A 22,341-nucleotide genomic window follows, 5' to 3' on the forward strand; every position below is an offset into this window, starting at 1 on the left:
TTGGGTCAGCCCCGAAACTACATTTCCCGGCATCCTCATGGTAGTGGAACTACCTTACCCAAAATCCTAAGCACAGTGTCGCCCGCCTTCCGCTTCCTCCTGCCCATCGGAAGGCTGAGAACATGAGGAGTCGCTGGGCTTGGCGCCTTCTGCGCTCCGATGGCACCACGGGCCGCTGGGTTTCAACTCCGCGCGGGCGTTTCTCGCCGGCTCTGCGGAGAGGTGAGGCAAAGCGTCCTGCCACCAGTGCCCCAGTACTGCCTAGGGAGACGATTCCGGTGGGTCGTGATGGAGGCGCGAAGGCGTCACGCCCTCCCCGGACCACGCTTCGCTGGCTACCCGAGGACCGCCTCCCTAAGCCTCCGTGGTTTGCCCTGGGGACCCGGGCAGAGTAAGAGGCCTGGGGAGAGAACTACTTTCCTTTTTGAAGAGCAAACCTTTAAAGGTCCCGGATTTAGCTCTTGGCTTCTTCCGAGTCCTTTTTATCCGTCATGTGAGGCCAGTAATCTCAGGTCTGCCGAACCAAGCATTCTATGTGGGTGTCTTCATTTATTTGTTGCCTGTTCAGATTTAGACTGATACTTAATTCTGCTCAGCAGTCCAGGCACATTGGTCGTATCACACATTTCAGATTAGATCGGCTTTATTCCTGGCTGTTAATCCTAAATCCTCTGCAATCACTTAGTAACCTACAGGTATTCAGTAAACCCAGACATAATCTCTCCCCATCCACATTATTCGTACTGTTTTGCTAATTGTTTCATTTTATTCACAGTCTAGACTGCACTTACTGATCCTCCATTTGTAAGGTTGCTCTTTAGCTGTCAGGATCAACCACAAGATCCGGTTACATGTTTAGGTGCTCAGCACACATGCAAATTGTGATGGGCTGTACAAAAACAGCTTACATTTTATTTTGAACATTCGGAAATCATCCAGATCTCAATCTATCATTGCAAACTTTTGGAGATGTATTTTGTTTATTCAAATGTAAATATAAAATGGCCAGAGGTGATGGTTTACCCCTGTAATCCCAGTATTTGGGGGGGGCCTAGGCAGAAAGATTGCCTAAGTTCAAGACCAGCTTAAACTACATAGATCCAGTCCCCTAAAAAAGATGAACATTTTTAGAGAACCTTAAAATATGTATCATACTGGAAAATACATCACTGTAAGTATTAGATATTTTAATACTTTAAAATACTTATTGAATCAAAAACCTTAAGTCTCCCCTATGACTTAGTGACCTCCTCACTGAACAAGGATTGAATATTGTATGCTAGTAGTTTAAACTTGCCAAATAGTAACAGTAACCAAGGAATGTGATCTCTGACCCATGGAAAGAGCTTACTTATCAACCAGTCCCAGTTCCCTTTATTAAAGGTAAATGAATGAAGATGTAGGACAGCAGTGTGATTTTTTTTTTTCCTTTCCTAAATTTTATACCCAGTAGCACTATATTCCTAGCTTATTACTACTTCTCAAACTTAGCAGATCAGAACCAGTGTGTTTTTTAAAATACAGATTTTCAAGTCTTATCCTGGAAGTTCCGAGTTAGTTTACAAGGGTGGGGCTGAGGTATCTCTGTTTTAGTTTATACAAATCTTGGTAATTCTGATGCACCTAGCACAGCACATGTCAGGTTAATATGTAAAAGAATATATGTTGTAATACCTTGTTTTAGGATTCTTGACAAATAACCAGCCATGTTACTAAAGTATTTCAGCTATAAGTTAAAAGTAAATTTATATAAAACTTGGAAGTTCGATTTAATAGAGATACTATTTTACATGTTTTCAAAAGTAGAACGGTGGCAGCAGTGGAGCTGGTAACTGTGGTGGCAGTGTCTCAGGCCACTGTAGCAGTAATTTAGGAATGGTGCCCAGTGGTTTGTCCAGAGCTTCTCAGATAGTCTGATTGATGAGGACCCCCAGGCAGCCTTAAAGGAGCCAACTAAAGCTTTGGAACAGAAACCAGAGGTGTTACTGTCAAAGAGTGTACTGTCACTTTCTCCTTGAGAATTTCAGTTGACGATGTTGCTGATGCAAAAAATTCTCTCAAACTCAACCTCAATGATACCACTTCTGAGCTGAAAAAAGGGATATGTGAATACCATGGAAAAAACTATGCTGCTGCTCTAGAAACTTACAGGACAGAACTTAGATCATGCAGATGCTAATTTTATTGTCTGGATTAAAAGAGGTCAAGAAGCACAGAATGGATCCGAATTTGAGGCGAGGACTTAGAAATCAAGTATGACTGATATCAAACAGTCTCAAGTAATTATAACACGATTAAGAATGTTCAGAAGAATGATGTAAATGTGGAATTTTCAGAAACGGAAACTTTTTTCTGGAGAAGATTACAATTTGAAACAGATTGCTTCATCCTGTAATACCAGAACAGAGCACATTTAAAGTACTTTCAACAAAAGAATGAAATTAAAAAAGCCAGAGGCTGTAAGACGGGAAAAGCTAGAGAGACAAGGGGATGTGCTATGTCCAAACAGTTCATAGCAGATGTAAAGAACCTATATCCATCATCATCTCATTATACAGGAAATTGGGGTAAATTGGTTGGCGAGATCAAAGAAGATTGAGGGGTTGGAGGGACATGCAGCTTTAAACAAATTATTTGAGCAGATCTATTCAGATGGCTCTTATGAAGTCAAATGTTCCATGAACAAATCATTATTGGGATCTGGTGGTACAGTTTTGAGCACCAACTGGTCTGCTGTAGGTGAAAGGTAAAAGTCGAAATCAACCCTCTTGATGATATGGAATGGGAAAAATACTAAATTAATTTGCTGTCACCAAAAAAGTAAAATGTCTTTTCCAGCAAAGGGCACAGCATGGGGCAAGATAGGCCAGTTCAAATCCAGTATGCCAAATTACAGCTTTTAAACTGGTTAAGTCTTAAAACTGAGTTTCTCACTCTAAAGATACACATACACACATAGTATCAAAGAATCAAAATATGTAACATTGAAAGGAAGGTTTGGGACTTTACACAGATGTTTAAGTTTGGGAAACAAGGTAGTAAGAACATTCCACCTTGAGATGAAAACACTGTTGCCATCTCTTTTTTTTTCTTTCTTTTTTTGTGCAGGGAATGGAACTCAGGACTTTGAGCTCACCAGAAAGGCACTGCATTGCTGAGCTATATTCTCAGCCCCTCTTCCTTCTAATATGCCTGCAAATACTCATTTTTAAGGAGTTCCAGTAAGTCAGCATGGTCATAGGATGTCAGGATAGTGAGCATGACACCCAAAGAAGACTGAACACAGTCCCCCACCCTGTCCTGCCAGAAAGAGTCTCAGCACCTACCTTACTAAGAATTTTGAAGTAACACATGAATACTTGAGGACACATGAGGAATAAATAAATGTTCCACATATCCTAAAGTAGTCTCACCTCTTCTCAAGCCCATGGTACATAAAGAGTAAGATGGGAAAAGCAAAGACATCCCGTACTTTTGGTGAATTTTGATCATTCTGTTTGTGTTATCTGGATAATTTTAAAATAGTTTTAGAGCCAGCACTTGGAAGGCAGGAGAGTCATTTTAAGTGTGAAGCTGGCCCGGACTACCCAGTGAGTTTAAGGTTAGCCTGAACTGTACAGTGAAACCCTGTCTCAGAAAGACCAAAAAAAAAAAAAGGTTTTATAAAGAGCTGCTCTTGTCAGGTGTGGTGGTGCACATCTGTAATTCTAGTACTCAAGAGGCTGAGGTAGTTGGGTCTCACAAGTTTGTGGCCAACTTGAGGTATATAACAAGACCCTGTCTCTAAAAAATAAAATGCCACTTTTGTTCCACTATTTTCCAAGAGGGGCAGATGGTCCTTTATTTTCCCTCATGGGAATATATATATATATATATATATATATATATATATATATATATTTATATCAGACATGATAGTGCACACCTGTAATCTTCTGTAGAGACTGAGGCAGGAGGATCATTTGATACCAGTTTAGCCTGAGCAACAGTAAAGTATTTCAAATGAAACAAAACCTTTTTTTATTGCAATATGCATAATGCCAAACACTGCCTTTCACTCAACAGTAGGAGCATCTGGAATTGGATTAAGTGTTAGTGATTCAATGATGCACAAGAACAGATGTGCCTAATCTTAATGACTTTGTGATTAGCTCAAGAATCAAATATTAAATATTTTAGGCTTTGTGAGACATGGTCAATTACAACTACTTACTCTACTTTTGTAACATAAAAGTGACCCTAGATATCCATAAATAAACAAGCAGTGTTCAATAAAACTATCCAGATTTTTTTGTTTTTTGTTTTTTTAGCTAAACCTATTTAGAAAAAGGTGGTAGCCTGAAGGTAATAGTTGAATGACAGTAGTCTATTAAGGAAGTAATTAAGAGTCATATAAGTGTGTAAATCCTGAGGGATGTTGCAAAAGAATATTACACAGTACACTAAAGCAGAAACAACTTAAAAGCAAGTCTGGGCAAGCTGGACTGAACTGTGAAGGATAAATATGAGCAAACAAAGAAAAAGCTTCCTGAACAGGAACTGAGCAAAAGTCCTTAAAAAAAGAAAACATGTTTGTGAAATTAAAATCAGAGAGCCCATAAAAATAGAGGACCATTAGCTCAACAGCATAAGCGCCTGTGCGGCAAGCACAAGGTCACAAGTTCAATCCCCAATACAAAAAGAAATAGAGGGCCAGAGACCATAGTGAGACTTGAGGGGAGTTATACTCTGCAAAGATTTGTTGGTAGTATTAGGATATTTGCTTCCTTAACCCAAATTTAATAGAAAGCTGATCTTTGTGAGCTGTTCAATGTTAAGTCAGGAGAAATACTAATGTATCTGTATATGAGACCATAAGATCTGAGACAAATCACTTAACTTTGAGCCTCAATCTTCCTCATACATAGAATTTTAATAACTGAATAAGAGGTATGAAAACGGTAAAATATCTTCTATTACTGATTTTCTCTAAACACCAAATAAAAGAATGGACTTCTAGCTGACCATGGTGGCATACACCTGTAATTGCAGCACTCAGGAGGCTAAGGTAGGAGAATCAGTGGGTGTTCAAGGCCAGTCTGAACTACATAATGAAACACTGTCTCGAAAAGATTTTAAAATGAATGAATGAATGAACTTTTTATCAGGAATAGAAAACTAAAGATACCAAAGCATTGCTCCTCATGTAATTGTTACTGGAACTTCTAGTGAAATCTGTACCTTTTTCCTCTCATTTTTCGTTTTCTCTCCGATTTAAGGTCTGACTTTGACAAAGGCAAATCTTTTAATCCTTTTAGATGCCACTTAAGCCAAAAAGAATGCTAGCATTGTACTAATATGTGCTTTTTATATTATCTATTATGTCCACCCTTTTGACTTGACCGATTCTGTTCTATTATGTCACATTTGGTTTTACTCTCTTCCAAAAAAGCAACAAGAACCGTGGGAGCAATGAAACCCAAAATGTGTAATAGTCACTGTACAAAAGAGAGGAAAAGAAAGTGCTCTAAACTATATAACTGCATGTATATTTAAAAGTATAAGATAGAAAATGATATCACAGAGTTTTATTGGATCATTGAACAGAACTGTTTGCAGTATCATTGGTGGAATGTCCACTCTACAAGCTTTAATTTTGTGACTTGAACAATTATTTCTAAGATGGCAATATGTAATCCATTAACTAGTGATTTCCTACTGCGCATTTTTTTATTCTGTAAATCTGTATAACTTGTACCCCTTCACTGTTTTTTTTTTCTTTCTTTTCTTTTCTCCTTAAATAAAAATTAAAAAAAAAAAAAAAGAAGTTACTCCACCTTTATAACTGCTTCTTCTAATCTCTTCAAATAGAATTTTTTAATAAAATTGTACCTCATTTGAATTTAGAGCTGATGCTTAGATTATTTAGCATCTATTTTCTGCAGAGCTGAGAACTGTGTAGGAAGTAAACTGTGTGAACATGTAAGAGACAGGATCATGGAAAGCTACTTTGGGTGAAAATACAGGTGTAAAGCTTTCATAGCTCTATGAGTTAGGGAGTTTCTGCTCTCTAGTAATGAGATAGTGAAGTCCAAAACATTTTATATATATCATATTGTGAATTCAGATCAACTTTAAATATTGCACATTTTGCTGTTTCTAATATATAATTAGCACATTAATTGAACAGATTAATGGGATTCACTGTGACATTTCCATGCATGCATATATAGTCATATGGGACCCTAGTGCACCTCTGCTCCTCCCTTGGCATGGTTCCCTTCCCTAGGAGTCCCACTAGTTGGACTCTTAATATTTCTGAATATTGAAAGAATAAAGTATTAAGCATTTGCTGTGTACAGAATAATGCCTGAGACTTTCCAGATAAAAATGGGGCTCAATGGGCCAGAGATTTAGCTCAGTGGTAATAAGCGCCTGCCTGGCAAGCACAGGATCATTAGTTCATTCCCCAGTACCAAAAAGGGGGGGGGGTGGCTCAAAGGAATGAATTTGTGTGAGATTACAGAAATTAAGAAGAGCTAGAACTGTATATAAATGGATGGGAAAAAATGTTTTAGAACCAAAGTGCAATACCTCAGTTAGTTATTACAAGAAAAAAGAACCCAGTGTTTTCTTTTCCTTTCAGATTTCTTGACCACCACAAGCAAAGGAGGATATGATAGCAGGCCAGTGGACATAACTCCTTTAGAACAAAGGAAATTAACTTTTGATACTCATGCATTGGTTCAAGATTTAGAAACTCATGGTAAGAAAAATGAGTACTACTTTTTATTTTTCAAGGAAAAAATAACTAAAACAAAATTTGAAAACACATCAATGAGGGGGCAACAATAGGAGTACTACTTCTTGAAAGAAGAAAATTAATTACATTCCTAATACCCACTCAAGAGAGTATTGCTATTATGAACAATTAAGGAGTAACTATTTAAATAGAAGTGCCATCCATACAATGGAATATTTCACAGCCCTTAAAAATTGTTTGCTTGAAGAATATAAGAAATGCTCAAGATATGTTAATAAAAAACATTGTATAAAATTATATGTGCAGAATGATTCCAATTAAGTAAAAATAACTAAGGTGATAGTGAGCTCTGGAAGTAAAGATATTCAAGAATTAAACCAAAATATAAGCACAAAATATCATTCCAATGATAATTTGTGATATGACAAGAACAGGAATGATGATTAATAAAACAATGGTAATTAGAGACATATACATGAATTTAGCATATAATAAGGAAAGTGTTACAAAATAGGGAAACAAATAGTTGTTAAATGTAACAAATATAATGATTTAAACAGTCATTAAATATAAATGATGTGATAAATGACTATCCATTGAAAAAACAGATCCCTTACTGAAATTCCAGATAGATAAAAAGCTAAATAATTAGAATTTCTAGGAATCAATTAAAAAAAATTCAGCAGTTTGATAGAAAAGTGGGCAAAGAGCTAAGCATGATGATGCATACCTATAATCCCAGCACCCTGGGAGGCTGAAACAGGAAGATAACAAGTTTGAGCCCACTCTGGGCAATTTAACAACTTAGTAAGATTCTGTCTGAAGAAAAAAAAAGACCCTGGAATGTGGCTCAGCATGAAAGCCCACAGGTTCACAACCCATACCAAAAGAAATAAATAAAACACTAGTAATACCCAATGTTTCTATAGGTGTGTGAAGTATATCAGTAATTAAAATGACGGAATAATTTTAGAGAGCAGCAGCATTATCTATCAGTTTTTAATGTTACTGTCTTTTTCAGACGGTATAAGAATCAAATGTCCAGGAAAGTGGAAAGTTATTCTAGCTACCCTGATAAGGATGTGCAATGTTTTATATTTTTAAAATATAAATACTTATTTGTGGTTTATAGGATTTGACAAAGCACAAGCGGAAACAATTGTATCAGCATTAACCACTTTGTCAAATGTCAGCCTGGACACTATCTATAAGGAGATGGTCACTCAAGCACAACAGGTAGTACATTCATGTTTGTCACTTCTGACAGTTTCATTAGATGTTCTTTTTCAAGGAATGGGGGTGGGGATGAGAAGAAAAAGGAAGGGAAGCCAGGAAAGGAAAGACCCTTAATAAAGTCAATAGCTACAGAAATTTAAGAATTTTTGGAATAGTCTTAGTAAAATTATGGTCATGGAACAGAATTTTGCCATACCTTTCATTGTATGAGATAGTAACAGATTGTTAGTAAAATAACTTCTTCTCCCTGGAAAACCCATGACAGTTGAAGAGCTACTCTTTCTTTCACATGACCCATTTTACTGCTGTCTTTTGCCTGTTGTGATTCATGGAAAGGACTGTGGTTGGGAAGATCTCAGAAACTGCTTCGCTAAGATTAAAAACTGGATATATAAATCCTTAAAGTCAATCAACACATTTACAAAGAAGATGTAAAAGGCACAGTGCTGCTAATTTTCATTGTGTAATCTAACAACTTCGAAAAGTAGGCAGAACTCTAGTTTGCCACTGAAGATAGGCTGAGAGAGATTGGGTAATTTGCAAGAGATTTCACATTGTTGTGATATGGACAAAAAGCAGTAATTGTATATAAAGGACAGAATAAGCTAACTAAACTTGACTAGAATAATTCATGTCTGTTATGAAATATCTGCTTAAAAATGTTTTCTTCCTATGCTTATTTTTTATTTTAAATTTTCAAATTAAGGTTTCCTCATATAAATATTTCAAAGTACAAAAGAAAAACTAGGATTCCTTGCATAAAACTAGAATTTGTTGTATAAAATGTCATCACTTTCAGCATCAAAAGCTTTTAAAGATATTTAAAGATTATCTCTAATTAGATATTTTAAAGACTCATCCCCTATATTTAACTTACCTTTAAATTTGTGTATGCATTATTTTAGCTTAACTTCTTCAGTCATACTAGATAAGTAAATCCACTAAGGAAAAAGCAAAGCATTTAATTAATTCTCCCAAAGTTCTGATCTAGTCTCAAATAGTTGCATAAAAACTACTGACCTTTTCAGTACTTTACTCTTAAAATTTTAGGCTTGAGGAATCTTTATGCTACCATGACCTTTAATCCTATGTATAAAATGTATAAAATACAGGTATAGATGTAGAGTATCACTATTAAACTTTTGTTTTTTTTTTTATTATTATTACTGGTGTGTGAGGTTAAATTCCCATTCCATTCTTGACTAACTCCATTACAGTCCCATCTCCAATCAGAAGTGGTGGCACACGCCTGTAATTCCAGCACTTGGGAGGCTGAGACAAGAAGGATCTCAGAGAGTTTGAGGCCACTCACGACTACCTGTTGAGTTCAAGGACAGTCTGAACTACAGAGTGAAACCCTGTCTCAAAAAAAAAAACAGTCTAGGATAGTCTAAGGCACAATGATGTCTTTTTAAGGATGGAGCTAAGGCCAAGACTAGCAGGAAAACAAGCTACCTATTTGATCACTTTGGAAGAGGCTGAATTCTGCTCAATCTCTGATGGCTCCATAAGTTACAACAATCATTAGAAATTTTTTAAAACTTAACATTCTAAGAATCATACAGTAAGTTTGCCTAATGATTGATTATATCTTTCCATTTAAAGTTTTGAGGATAGATACCTGTGCTGTATCATAGGTTTTTTGATTCACAAGCTGTATTTAAAAGAACCATGAAGTTTTTTGTTTTTGTTTTTGTTTTTTTTGTAAAGAAAGGAAAAGGCTCTTAAGTCAGACCTAATGGCACAAGTCTGTAATACCAGCACTCTATGAGCCTGAGCCAGGAGGATCATAAGTTTGAGCTTAGCCTAGAAAACTTAGTGAGACCCTATCACAAAAAAAAAAAAAAAAAGCTGAGAATATAGCTCCCTGAGAAGGCCTGTGTTCAAGGTTCCATATTCAGTACCAACACACACATACACATACACACACACACACACACACACACACACACACAAAAGCTATTAGAACCACACTGTACAGTCTCTTACTTTCAAAGGCTCAGTCTCCACAAGAAATCTGAAATTATATTTGCAACTCTTTCCTATGTAGTTTCAGGCATAAAAATGTGTAGTTTCATAGAATTCCTTTATAATGATACTTAGGGGGAACAGACTGCTAGCCACATTTATATAACTTCTCAGCTAATTCTCATAAACATTCCATGCGGAACTAGATAAAAGAAATTGAACCTAGGCTGAGGCAGGAGGATTGCTATGAGTTCGAGGCCAGCCTGGGCTGCAACGTGAGTTCAAAGCCAGGCTGAATTTCATAGTGAAACTCTGTCTGAAAAAGACAAAAACAAGACTGAACCTGTCTCAATAATATGTGAGGGTTAGGAAAAACATAAATGTTATGGATGTCTGCTACACACAGTTAAAAACATTGTATTATGATAGGATTAGTAATTACCTCAAAACTTGCTCTGCATCAGAATTTTGAAATTAGAGGCTGTTCTGCTTCACCTGTTAGCTTCCCTAATTCCCTAATGTAACAAGAGCTAACAGTTAGTTATTGGCTGTTAACCATGTGCTGAAAAACTGTTTTAAGCATTATAAGTATGTACATTATCTCATTTAATCTTCAAAACACCTCTGTACAGTGTAGGTATTGTTGTTGATTACACTTCACAAGTGAGGAGACCAAATAATTTATATAACTTGTCCAAAGTCTTAGAGCAGTGACAAAGTTTAGATTCAGATCTAGACAGCCTAACTCCACACTCAACGCTTTTAAACTCTGCTTTAAAAGAATGTCTCACCTTAAAGGTTGTTTTTGGAGGTGTGTGCATTCTAGTTCTTTTGAAGACTAAGAAATTGTTCTTGCCTCTGTTACTTATTATGGTTGAGGAATTCCTAGGGTCTGAGTAAGTATTTTATTGGGATTCTTCCCAAATGACCTAGACTTTTATTTCTCTTCCTATACGAAAATATTTTTTCTTAATTGAATCTCATTTTTATTTTAGTATTTACTATATGTAAGTTTCATTTTTTACTTCATCAAGCAACATATTTTATACTGTTTTTTCTTTTCCAATCAGATTTTATTGGTACATTTTAGATCTACATAATGATCACATTCATCACAGAGAATTTGTACCTGTACATGATAACTTACTTCTTTTTTCCCTCTATTATACTGTCTTGACATTATCTAAATTTTATGAAAAGAATCCAAAAATAAAAGGGTGACATTATATAAATCACAGATTGATTTTTGTTTTTTCAGGAAATAACAGTTCAACAGCTAATGGCTCATTTGGATTCTATCAGGAAAGATATGGTCATCCTAGAAAAAAGTGAATTTGCAAATCTGAGAGCAGAGAATGAGGTGACATAGATTTTAATTTATTACTTATAACTGATCTTACAAGTATGCTACTTGGTGAATAAGATAGTAAGACCAAATAACTGCATGTGGTTACTAATAAAACAGTTAACTAGTTTAACCATTCCTAATTTTTTTTTTTCGGTCTTTTTTGTTTTTATCGGTACCAGGGATCGAACTCACGACTGCCTTCTTGCAAGGCAGGCACTTATGCCACTAAGCTAAATCCCCAGACCCACCATTCCTAATTTTTATGTGTAAATCACATATTTTTTATATACTGAAGAATAAGACTTATATTGTATAAATGTAAAAATCACACAAAAGGGAAAATCTGTGAGCTCTATATAGTATATAAAATTTGTATCATAAACCAGGCATGGTGGGTATATCTATGATCTCAGCAGTCTGTAGACTAACACAAGAAGATTTAAAGTTCATGTAACTTAAGTATTTGGCAAGATCCTGTCTCAAAATAAAAAATTAAAAGAGTTAGGAATGTAGTGTAGCTCAGTGCACAAACCTTGGGTTCAATCCCCAGTGTACCAAAAACAAATTTTTCTATAGCTAATCATATAATGTTTGCAAAGCTGAAAATAATGGTTTTTCCATTGTATTTGAGCCTATACTAATTATCTTTGTCACTTAAGAGAAAAATGTGTTTCCATAATTAAATCAGAAATTTAAGATGTTATTCACATAAATACAGCTTAAATATTTTTAAAATATAGCTTAAATATTTTTAATTTCAGAAAATCAAATAATTTTAAAGAATAACAAAGCAAATGCTTTGTCTAATGTTTTCTTCATAAGAATTTTTTTCTGAATTTAATGCCTGTTCTTTTAGCTATTTTTAGATTCTGTAATAGAGATCCTTAAAAGGCCCAAAATGTGCTAATCTTTTAAGTTTTTAAGAAAATTATAGGACCGGTATTTAGCACATAAGTACAGCATAAGTACATGCCTGGCAAGCATAAGATTGTAAGTTTAATCCCTAGTACCAAATAAATAATATCATAATAGATATTTTTGCTTAGTGTTAATTGCCTGTGATCTTTCTTATACCTAGAAAATGAAAATTGAGTTAGATCAAGTTAAACAACAACTGATAGTAAGTAAAAGTTTTCTGCTTACTAATTTCAGAACATTTCATGTGACGTGATCAATTACTTAAAATTTTTTTCATTTTTTTGTAAAGCATGAAACCAGCCGAATCAGAGCAGATAATAAACTGGACATCAACCTGGAAAGGAGCAGAGTAACAGATATGGTAGTTTGCTTCTTAAATGTGCTTTCTTGATTACTTGCTCCTTTTTGATTCTTTTTAATCTTTTTTATAACTTCTTGCTGTTTCATATTCTTTAGTTTACAGATCAAGAAAAGCAACTTATGGAAGCAACCACAGAATTTACCAGAAAGGTAAGATAGCATGTAGAACTTTCTCTTCCATACATCCTTGTTTGTGTGTCAGTTTATAATCTGAATTTAAGTCCTGCAGCATCCATAGTTCCCTTACAGGTATTATAGTTAGCCAGCACTTCTGGGGAGGCTGCTCCCAAGTAGATGGTTATATGTGAACTGTGATCCTTGGAATAAGAATCAAGCTTTCCACATAGCTTACTTTTTAAAAAACTGTTTAAGAGCCATTTGGCTTTTTAATATCTTGCTTAGTATTTAACAAAAGAAAAGCTCATGTTTGTCATATTAAAGGTCCTCTTCTCTTATTGGCCAGAGAAAAGAGGTAAACAAGGGAATCAGAGTTTTCACAATTGATTTGTTAGCTCCATCTCCTACACATTCAGTGATGTCCCTCGGGGACATTTGCCAACTCCTTTTACTACTGGTCCCAGTTCATACTATAAAATGGGTGAGTTTTTTTCTTTTGCCAAATGTTTTGTTTTGTTTTGTTTTGTTTTTGGCACCCAGTGTCAAACTCACAACCTTGTGCTTGCCAGGCAGGCACTTAAGCCACTGAGCTAAATCCCAGCCCCTTGCCAAATATGTTTAAAGCTTAAACATAACATTTGAAGGAACTTACAAACATAAAGTGATAGTTCAGGAATTATAGAAAATATTGCATAATTTTTCATCTTATTTATTTAGGTCTCAAATATCTTATGAAACTTAGTAGAATATACCCAGTATGTGATTATCCTAAGCAGTTACGTCTAAATATAAAAATTGGAAGAATGTAATTTTTCAGTTTGCAATGTTTCTTTAGTATTTTTAATACAATTTTGCTTTTACTGCTTTTCTTCAATAAACCCACCCAATGTAGTCTGAAATGTGCACTTAGCACTTAAGTGAGGGTTTCTAATGTAAATGTTTTTGACAATAATACATAGGCGAACATTCATTCTTATATTTATCCTTATTTACTACAGGATACCCAAATCAAAAGTGTTATTTCAGAGACCAGTAATAAAATTGACGCTGAAATTGCTTCCTTAAAAACACTAATGGAGTCTAACAAACTTGAGACAATTCGTTATCTCGCAGGTAAGACTATCAGAGAAAGGAAGTGCTGTCATTTAATTTTCAGACTTGTTATTTCCTGCCTCTCAAGGTAACCATGCAGGTACAGGGGGAAAAGGAGCTTAACGAGGTTCCTTTAGTCTGTCCCTACAGTATGTGGAAAAAGTTCCAGTCTCAAGATACAAATTTACCAGTCAACTCAGCAACTCAGAAAAAGCATATGAAAATCAGAAACATATATAAACTGTTGTACAAAGTGATGCAAGAATAAACTAAGTGTTCCATAATGAAAAACAAATTCAGCACTGGAGATCAGACTCAGAGTATCATATAAGCTAGGCCACTGCTCTACCACTAAGAAACATCCCAGCCCTTATTTTTATTTTGAGACACAGTCTTGCTAAGCTATAAAGTTGAACTTGAAGCTGGGCTCCTCCTGCCTCAGCCTCCTGAGTACCTGGGATTTATGGGCACGCACTACCAAAAATTTTTCTTTTTACTGCATATGTACCTCTAAGGATTTAAATGAGGTTAAGAAAAAGGTCTAAAACATAGCAAGCAGAGGGAAGTGGGAAATATCCCACTGAATCATCTAAGCACGGATACTACTGAAAAATTAGATTTGTCACTCCTCTGCAGTCATCTGCCCTATAAATTGTAGGCACCCAGTGAGTTAGAAACAATGCAATAGTCAAGTGGCATTTATCCTCCCTTTTTATAAAAGTAATATATTTTGTATAAATCAAAATCAGTAAAAGCCTTCCAAACCCCTCCAATGTATATTTATAAAGGCAATCTTTTCCTCTATATATAAATATTAGATTATAACATTATGGTTCACTCTACAACTAGCTTTTCAGTTTATTTTCTTTTTTTTGTTTCTGTTTTTTTGAGACGGTCCATGCTGGCCTCATACTTGCAACAATTCTCCTGCCTCAGCCTCTCAAGTCTTAGGATTACAAGTGTATACTACCATGCTTATCTCCACAACTTTTGAAAATATAACTAAATGTCTTAACCCTTTCAATATCAATACTTATATTGACTTTTTTATTAGATAGAATAGTATTCCAATGTATAAAAATGCCTGTTTTAACTTTCTACTAACAAGCATTCTACTAATTTTTCATATACATGTATACATCATTATACCCTTCAGCTACTATTTATATATAAAAAGTTGTGCATATTTAAAATCAGATCAAAAAGAGGCATATTTTGAATTTGTGTATTAATGAACTATAATCCAAAATAAAATTGCTGATCTATCTTTCCCTGGTTGTCTGGGCAATCATCATGGTTATTGGAGTAGCAGGAGAGTTGAAAAATTAGTTCCAACTTTCAGCTGATGCATATCTTCTTCCTGTCTTCAAAAAGAAAGCTCAGTTTTTATCTTTTAAAAATTAGGTTTCTGTTTAAGATTTATTTATAGAGAGAATTGTAAGATTAAAACAAGTTTTGCAAACTTTTACTCTAACCAATCTCTGGAACTAGCGACCTTCAGTTCAATTCTAATGCCCAGGGAAATTTCAAAACATTGCAGCTTGAAGTATTTATTCCCTGTTTTAAGATCAGTTCCAAAGCAACACAAGTTAAGGAGGGCTTCAAATTCCGCTGAGCTTCCTTCAAAATATTTACCTAAAGAATCAATATTTGGTTAACAACAAAATCTCCTTTATCCTCAGTTTGAAGATAGTGAGGATCTCTAGAAAGGTTTCCTTGAGCAGGGTATACCAGGTACAACCTAACAGATTTAGTTTCAGTAGCAAAAAAAGTTAGCAAGTTAGTCATTGTTTAGAAAAAATACTTTCTGAAGTCCTCCTCCTCATCTTTTTCATGAAGGATTTGGAAACAACAATACTGATGTGCTTTTCTTTCCACATCCTTCTCCAAATTCTTCTTCATACTGCTTTTTTAAGAAAGCCTTTTAGAAAGCCAGAATGTTGAACAGTTGGGAAGACAGTGTCCTAATTGAATGGATTTATTAGTTCACTAATACCTAAAATGTTGTCATTTATCCAAGACTCACATACTAAATTCAATCATGGATGGGTAGGGACTGCTGTCAAAGATCTTATATTTCATTGGAAGAAAAAAAATCCTTATCAAATTATGTCTTGGTTATTTTGCTTATTTGGTGTCTCAGCATGTATCAGTCACTGTCTTAGTTTTAGGTGTTGTATAATCAACTTGAACCAGCTTAGACATTAGAAGAAGTATTTTGGCTTACTGTGGAACTGTGGAGATGAATCTTTATATAATATCTCTGAATATTTGCCTCACTTTCTCATACTTCCTCCATGAATTAGAAACATCACCACCTCTTTAGACTCATATCATTACACTTTCACCAACTAAGAGAGATTTACCTCTTTCCTTGGTTCCAGTTTTAAAAAGCTCAGGGAAGTAATCTGAATGTTCTGTCTTGGATCATTACCAAGAAGATGACAATTGTAAGATAATGGCAATTTCTGTTCAAATCCTTTTTGCCTAATATTCTATTTTTGGAATGGCACACAACAATGCAACAAGATAAAAAACATTTCTTTTCAAATTCTTGTCCTTGAATTTTCTAGGTTAACAAATTAATTTCATGCAAAAATTGAAAAAACTGTACAAATAGGTTAATGCGAAAGATTCTGTTTTAGGAAGAATGCTTAAAATGTATCAAGCACATATTTATCTTAAGTATTTTACATACATATAGGATGTCTCCTAAACAGGCCATAAAAAATAAACAGCAAATTTAAAAGCAATTTACAGAGGGGTTGGGGATTTAGCTCAGCGGCATAAGCACCTGCCTTGCAAGCAGGCAGTCGTGAGTTTGATCCTCGGTACCGATAAAAAAGAAAAATGTGTAATTAAAAAGCAATTTACAGTTGCTTCATAGTAACCTTAATGACAAGAAAAAATAAAAGCTGGAAGAGAAACAGCATAGAAACAATTGTGTTATGTAATCTTATAAAGGAATAAAATACTTCCCTCATAATAAACAGATGTCCATTTAGTAGTCTAAAACTCTAACTCATAAGTTAACAAAGGACATAACTACCTAAATAGCACTATAGGGCTCAAAAATTGATAAATCAGATTGAGTCCTACAAGTGTCACAGGATAATAGAGCTTTGACATCAGATACACTTAAGTCTTATACCACTTGCTAGTGATAAAACGTTGGGCTTGTTGCCCCTTCTGTCAGTGGGAATCCTACCACCAATCCCATTGGGTTTTAATTAAGATGAGCCAGGTATGATGGTACATGCCTGTGATCGCAGCATTTGGGAGACAGCAAGAGGATAGTCACAATTCAATTAATTCAAGGCCAAGCTAGAATGAATACATAGAAATGCTCAAAAAAAACTTTGTAATTTTTTAAATTACAATTAAATAAGGTAATGTATGTGATTGCCCACCACACTAACAAGCCACCTGATGCATGATAAATAGTAGCAGATCTAGTAAACTAATAGATAATTTCCCAGGGGCAATAAAACAAGACACTTGATTATGCTATTTTCTCTATGTGTCTTAAAAGAAGCCTAATCTCATTTCTTAAAATTGAAGGAATGATCTTATCATTAAATGAGTTTCATTAAGTAGTAAAATCAAATGGGATTATAGTTAAGACATATATTGTAATTTAGATAGCTATACTTTACCTAATTTCTTTATTTTTTAGTCCTAAAAGTTCATCTCTTATCTCAGATTTTCCATTTTAAAAATGTTTTTGTAGCTGTTTAAACTGATTGGAGACAAGAGAGTCCCTAAAAAGCCTCACACAAATCTAACTTGTTAAAGCTGAAAGAACAGATAGATTTTCTACCTAAAATAATGTTACACAGAGACCAGCTGGTATATTAGCTAAAAGCCTTATGCTTTTTCTGACTTTTATTCTAACTCTTTGCTTTTTAAAATTTTTCATTAAATTCCCATTTTTTAAATAATTCTAAAAGTTTTTTAAAGAGATGGGGGTCTTGTTATGTTGTTACATAATGTTTAATAAAAGAAAAATTTTCATTTATAAGATAAAAGCCAGGTATGGTGCACACTTGTCATCCTAGCTATTTGGAAAGCTGATACAGGAGAGTCACAAATTCAAGTCCACTCTGGGCAGCTCAGTGAGATGTCATCTCAAAATAAAATTTTTTTTAAAAAGATCTAGGGATGTAGCTTTGGACATTTGCCTACCATGTTCAAGACCTTGGGTTCAATTCTCAGTACCACCAAAAGAGAAAGAAAAAGAAATTAGAAAAAGAAATGTTAATAATGAATTTAAGTACTTTTATATATTTTGCCTTATCTGTATTTTAAAAGTATTTTCATTCATTTTTGGAGCCAGGGATAGAACTCATGACCTTTCACTTACCAGGCAGGCACTTATACCACTGAGCTAAATCCCTGGCCCCTTATTTTCATCCTTATTGTGTCTTAAAATACAGGACACGTGTAAGAAGAATTAACATAAATTATGCCCTTTCTGTCTTTAGTTTAGTTTTCTAGGAAATGAAAAACATAGAGTATAAAATCTATTTCCTTTGTTTATAGCTCTACATTTAATGTGAAAGTAATATTATTCCATTATTCTCAACAAAATGACCACAAATGCATGAACTGTAATGTTGTTTCTTCTTTTGCTTTTTTCCATAGCCTCAGTGTTTACTTGCCTGGCAATAGCTTTGGGATTTTACAGATTCTGGAAGTAGGACTAATGCTGCCACCATTGCTGCTAATGACGTCTTAGGACATTACAAGAGATTTTTTTCAGCACTGTCAATTGCTGAAGAAACTTATTACAGGATTATTCAAAGTGTATACGGACTAGAGAAGTGTTTCAGGTATTTCACCTTGATGTATGTTGAAAAGCTGTCATCCAAAACTTGGTTTGAGATGAAGCAGCATTCACTCTAAGTTTTTGATAGTTCATACAAATGGAACCAGAATTTTCTTGTGTTTGGACAACTTTATAAATAAAATTTTGTTGATATCTGCTGCAGATTTGAAAACTATTCCCTGGTCTGTACACTTACAGATTTGATTTTCCTGAGAGCTACTGCACAGTTAACCTTTTGTAAAGGTAAAATAAAAGGTGAGGACAACAGTGATGCTAGGGGAAGGGACAGAGGCAGTGCCTGAAGCAGTGGCAGAACCCATACTGGTAAAGGCAGCAGGCTCAGAGAGATGAGTCTGGGCTTGGGGCATGCAGCTAGGGTCCCAGAAGATGGCAGCAGCAGTGATGGAGATCCCACACAAGGTGTCACCTGAGCCGGGCACCCTTGCAGAAGCTGAAGCCAGCACCAAGGACTCTGCCCCCAGCCAACAGGCATGTCAAGGCATGTCATGTCATTCTTGTTGAATGAGGATATCGTGCCCAAGGGGGTGAAACCTAAAGCATCTGGAGACATGCAGTCTGTGTCCATAGCACTCCCAAGTTTAGCCACCTGCACTCAAAAGAATACTCCAAAAGGCTGCTGTGGCCCAGATTGGTTTCTAGGCTATCATTAAATTTTACTCAGCAAATGATGCTCAAGAGCCTAGAAGGCTTTCAAGAGGAAGCCACTTTCCCAGAACTACCCAGTAAAAGACCAATGTCATCCCTTAAGAAAAGGAAGTTGGCCCCAAAGCCTGCTATTCAGAAGGCTTTGTCAGATGCATTTCAGAAACTTCCCATTATGATTTGGGTATCCTGTGAGTCTCTGCCTACTGGAAAAGCTGTCTGAGTGGAAAAGTTCTCAGTAGTAGAAAATGGACTGGACCACCATAGCCACCATCCCAGAAAGCAAGAGCTTATGATTTCTACCAGGACCCCCCACCATACACACACACACAGAGGGCTGCTGATCTTTATGGGGCTGCTTCCAGCATCCCTCTGGAGTCCAGGCTTTCTCTCTAAAGTAGTTACCTCAAGAGCTCCTTCCTGGGGTCATAGACTATATACATCCATAAACCGAGTGGCTGCTTTAATCAGAAAAAGCCCTGTTGAGCTGGGAGTGGTGGTACACACCTCTAATCCTGGCCCTCAGGAAGTTGAGGCAGGAGGCTTGCCATGAGTTTGAGAGAAGCCTGTACTACATAGCAAGACCCCATCTCAAAAAAACAAAGGCCTCCTAGCAAATGTAACTCTCATTTCCTAATACCCTGGTGATACAGCTACAGCCACCTTCTGTGACTCTGGATGGAATTCAGGTCTCCTGTATGGTAAGAGAAGGTTCAGGCTTCCCACTAGGTTCTAGAGTGGGTGGTCGTCTTCTCTTCCCCTGACTCCTGCCCCTTCTGTTCACTCTGGGCTTCTGTGGTCTTATTGATGAACGTCTCACTTTTTCTCTGGTCCATGTCCCATTCCACCTGGAACACAACTTGCTGCTGAGCTGCTTCATCAGGAGGCCTGTACTGGAGATGAGCTTGCTGCAGGCCAGTAGCATATAGGTCTCAGAGCAGTAAGTTTTCAAAGTTCAGATAGCATGAGAAAGCCTTCTCAGGTCAGTCTTGGGGGTGAGAGGATGATTGATTTAGCCGAGCTTCAAACTGACCACCTGGCGAGGACACAATGGGGAAATGAAATTTTTGGGCTGGGGGTCAGTGTCCATGGGGGTACTTCCGTTGTGTCACTATCTGGTTGTCAGTTGATACTAAGTTGAATATATCGCCCACAGCAGTGTCTGCAGCAGAAATAGTGGCTGCTGCAAAATCTTTCTTTCAAAAGCATCTTCTGAAGTTTGGTTTTCTACAGGAGTGATTTCTACAGAAGGAGCATATAATTTGGACAAAGAATTCTGAACACACACATCTCTTGATATAAAGAACCCTCATGAGGGGAAACTGTGAGGCTGCTCATAGCTGAGACCAGAGAACTCTGAAAGCTTTAGTCTACTGCATACATTTTCCTTTGTGAGACTATTCATTCTGGTTGGCCTAGAGTGTTCATGGGGTACAAAAGCGTGAGTTTATAAAAGACTGTAGTGACTTTTTCTGGAGTGTTATACAGGTTTAGTTACCTTGGTGTTTTTAAATTTAGCATCTGCATGTTCTAAACACAAAATGCCTGTCGGGGCTTTGGCAGGGATAGGAGATCTGCCCAATGAGGGAACGTACAGGGAGGACGTAATGGCTGCCTTCTGTTCCTAGGTGGAAGGAGTTTCTGGCCAAGTTCCTGGGTTTGCACACAAGGCTACTCTCCACCCCTGCGCTGGGTCTGCTGAAGCTTCTTTCTGCTGCAGTACTTTCCATGGGTGGCTGGGTGCTCTTTTTCTTCCTGTTTCTGCATTGTTTTCAGGAGCTTTTTCCAAGTGCCCTTTGGGCCCTTGAGAACCCTATCTACTGTCTGAAGCTGTCTTTTTCCACAGTGATCGTCTGCTAGGCAATTTTCCTGTGCTTGAGTACTTGTCTATTTCATTGGAGAGACTGGCATATAAATTTGAGACAGTAGAGGCCGTGATATAGCTCAGCAGCACAGCACCTGCCTGGCAAGTACAAGGTCTTTAGTTCAGTTCCCAGTACCATAAATAAGTAAGTAAATAAATAAATAAATAAAATGAATTTAAAACTAAAGAGGCTGGATTATGAGGCTGGGCTTGGTAGCACACACGTCTGATCTCAGCACTCAGGAGGCTGAGGCAGGAGGATTTCTGTGAGTTTGAGGCCAGCCTGGGCTACATACATAATGAGCTCATGGCCAAAACTACATAGGGAGACCCTGTCTTAAAAAAAAAATGAGTTTACACGTGGTGATACACACCTATAATCCCAACACTCTGGGAGATTGAGGCAGAAAGAGTACATGTTTGAACACAGCCTAGCCAAATTAACCCTGTCTCAAAAAAAATCAAACATGCCTGAAAGAAAAGGCCCTGGATTTGATTCCCATTACTGCAAAATAATAATAATATAAAAGAAAACTGAAGCAACAGTATAGGATGTGGTCACCCTCAAATCAACTACTGATTGTAACTCTGAGAAATACCATCTATCATTAAATATGTGACAACAAACATTTTTATCAACCACCTATTTTTCATAGCTATTCTCTTAGGTAGGTAGTATTACCCTCATTTTACAGCTTAAGAAACAAGCTTAATGAAGTTACTCAAGCTTAAGAAATAAGGTTAGTGAGTTGCTCAAAGTCACCTAGCAAATAAGTCACATAGACCCCAGTTGTTTTGTTTTGGATTTTTTGGTACTGGAAATCATGACCTCATACTTGCCAGGCAGGCACTGTGCCACTCAGCTATATCCCCAGTCCTGTTTTATTTTATTTTTTTTGGGGGGGGGACAGGGTCTCATTTTGTAATTCAGACTAATCTTGAATTCACTATGTAGCCCAGCTAGTCTCAAACTCACAGTAATATTCCTGCCTCAGCCTTCAGAGTGCTGGGATTATGTGTATATCACTATGCCTGGTGACCCCAGTCTTTAACTCCAAATCTCACACTCTTCCTCAGTAAATTAATCGTCTCCAATTTGAATAGTATTTCTCAAAAAATAGACAATCTACTGTCATAAAAACAGAAGAATATATGCCTCTCTGAAATACCTTTTTCACTTTTATATGTTTGATTAACCCCGAATG

At 36.3% G+C, this 22,341-nt stretch overlaps 1 protein-coding gene and 1 pseudogene across 2 annotated transcripts in view; both read left to right on the forward strand.

Moving 5' to 3' along the window:
* The first annotated feature begins 34 nt into the window (after positions 1-34).
* Ccdc90b (coiled-coil domain containing 90B) overlaps positions 35-22,341 on the forward strand; it is a 38,253-nt gene continuing 15,946 nt past the window's right edge. The window contains exons 1-9 of one of the 2 annotated variants that reach the window (XM_003468519.5): positions 35-222; positions 6,626-6,745; positions 7,875-7,978; positions 11,205-11,306; positions 12,373-12,414; positions 12,502-12,573; positions 12,669-12,722; positions 13,688-13,802; positions 18,426-18,771. In XM_003468519.5, coding sequence (XP_003468567.1) covers positions 123-222; positions 6,626-6,745; positions 7,875-7,978; positions 11,205-11,306; positions 12,373-12,414; positions 12,502-12,573; positions 12,669-12,722; positions 13,688-13,802; positions 18,426-18,481 — 765 coding nt within the window. In that variant the 5' untranslated portion in view covers positions 35-122 and the 3' untranslated portion in view covers positions 18,482-18,771. Of the gene's footprint in view, positions 223-6,625; positions 6,746-7,874; positions 7,979-11,204; positions 11,307-12,372; positions 12,415-12,501; positions 12,574-12,668; positions 12,723-13,687; positions 13,803-18,425; positions 18,772-22,341 lie in introns of those variants that run through there. The other variant, XM_063256377.1, reaches the window with a different exon arrangement.
* On the forward strand, positions 289-3,102 carry LOC106027398 (protein SGT1 homolog; annotated as a pseudogene).

This window comes from Cavia porcellus, unplaced genomic scaffold, assembly GCF_034190915.1.
Source record: "Cavia porcellus strain 051 isolate PalLab524CR breed Dunkin Hartley unplaced genomic scaffold, mCavPor4.1 scaffold_9, whole genome shotgun sequence".
Classification (NCBI taxonomy): domain Eukaryota; kingdom Metazoa; phylum Chordata; class Mammalia; order Rodentia; family Caviidae; genus Cavia; species Cavia porcellus.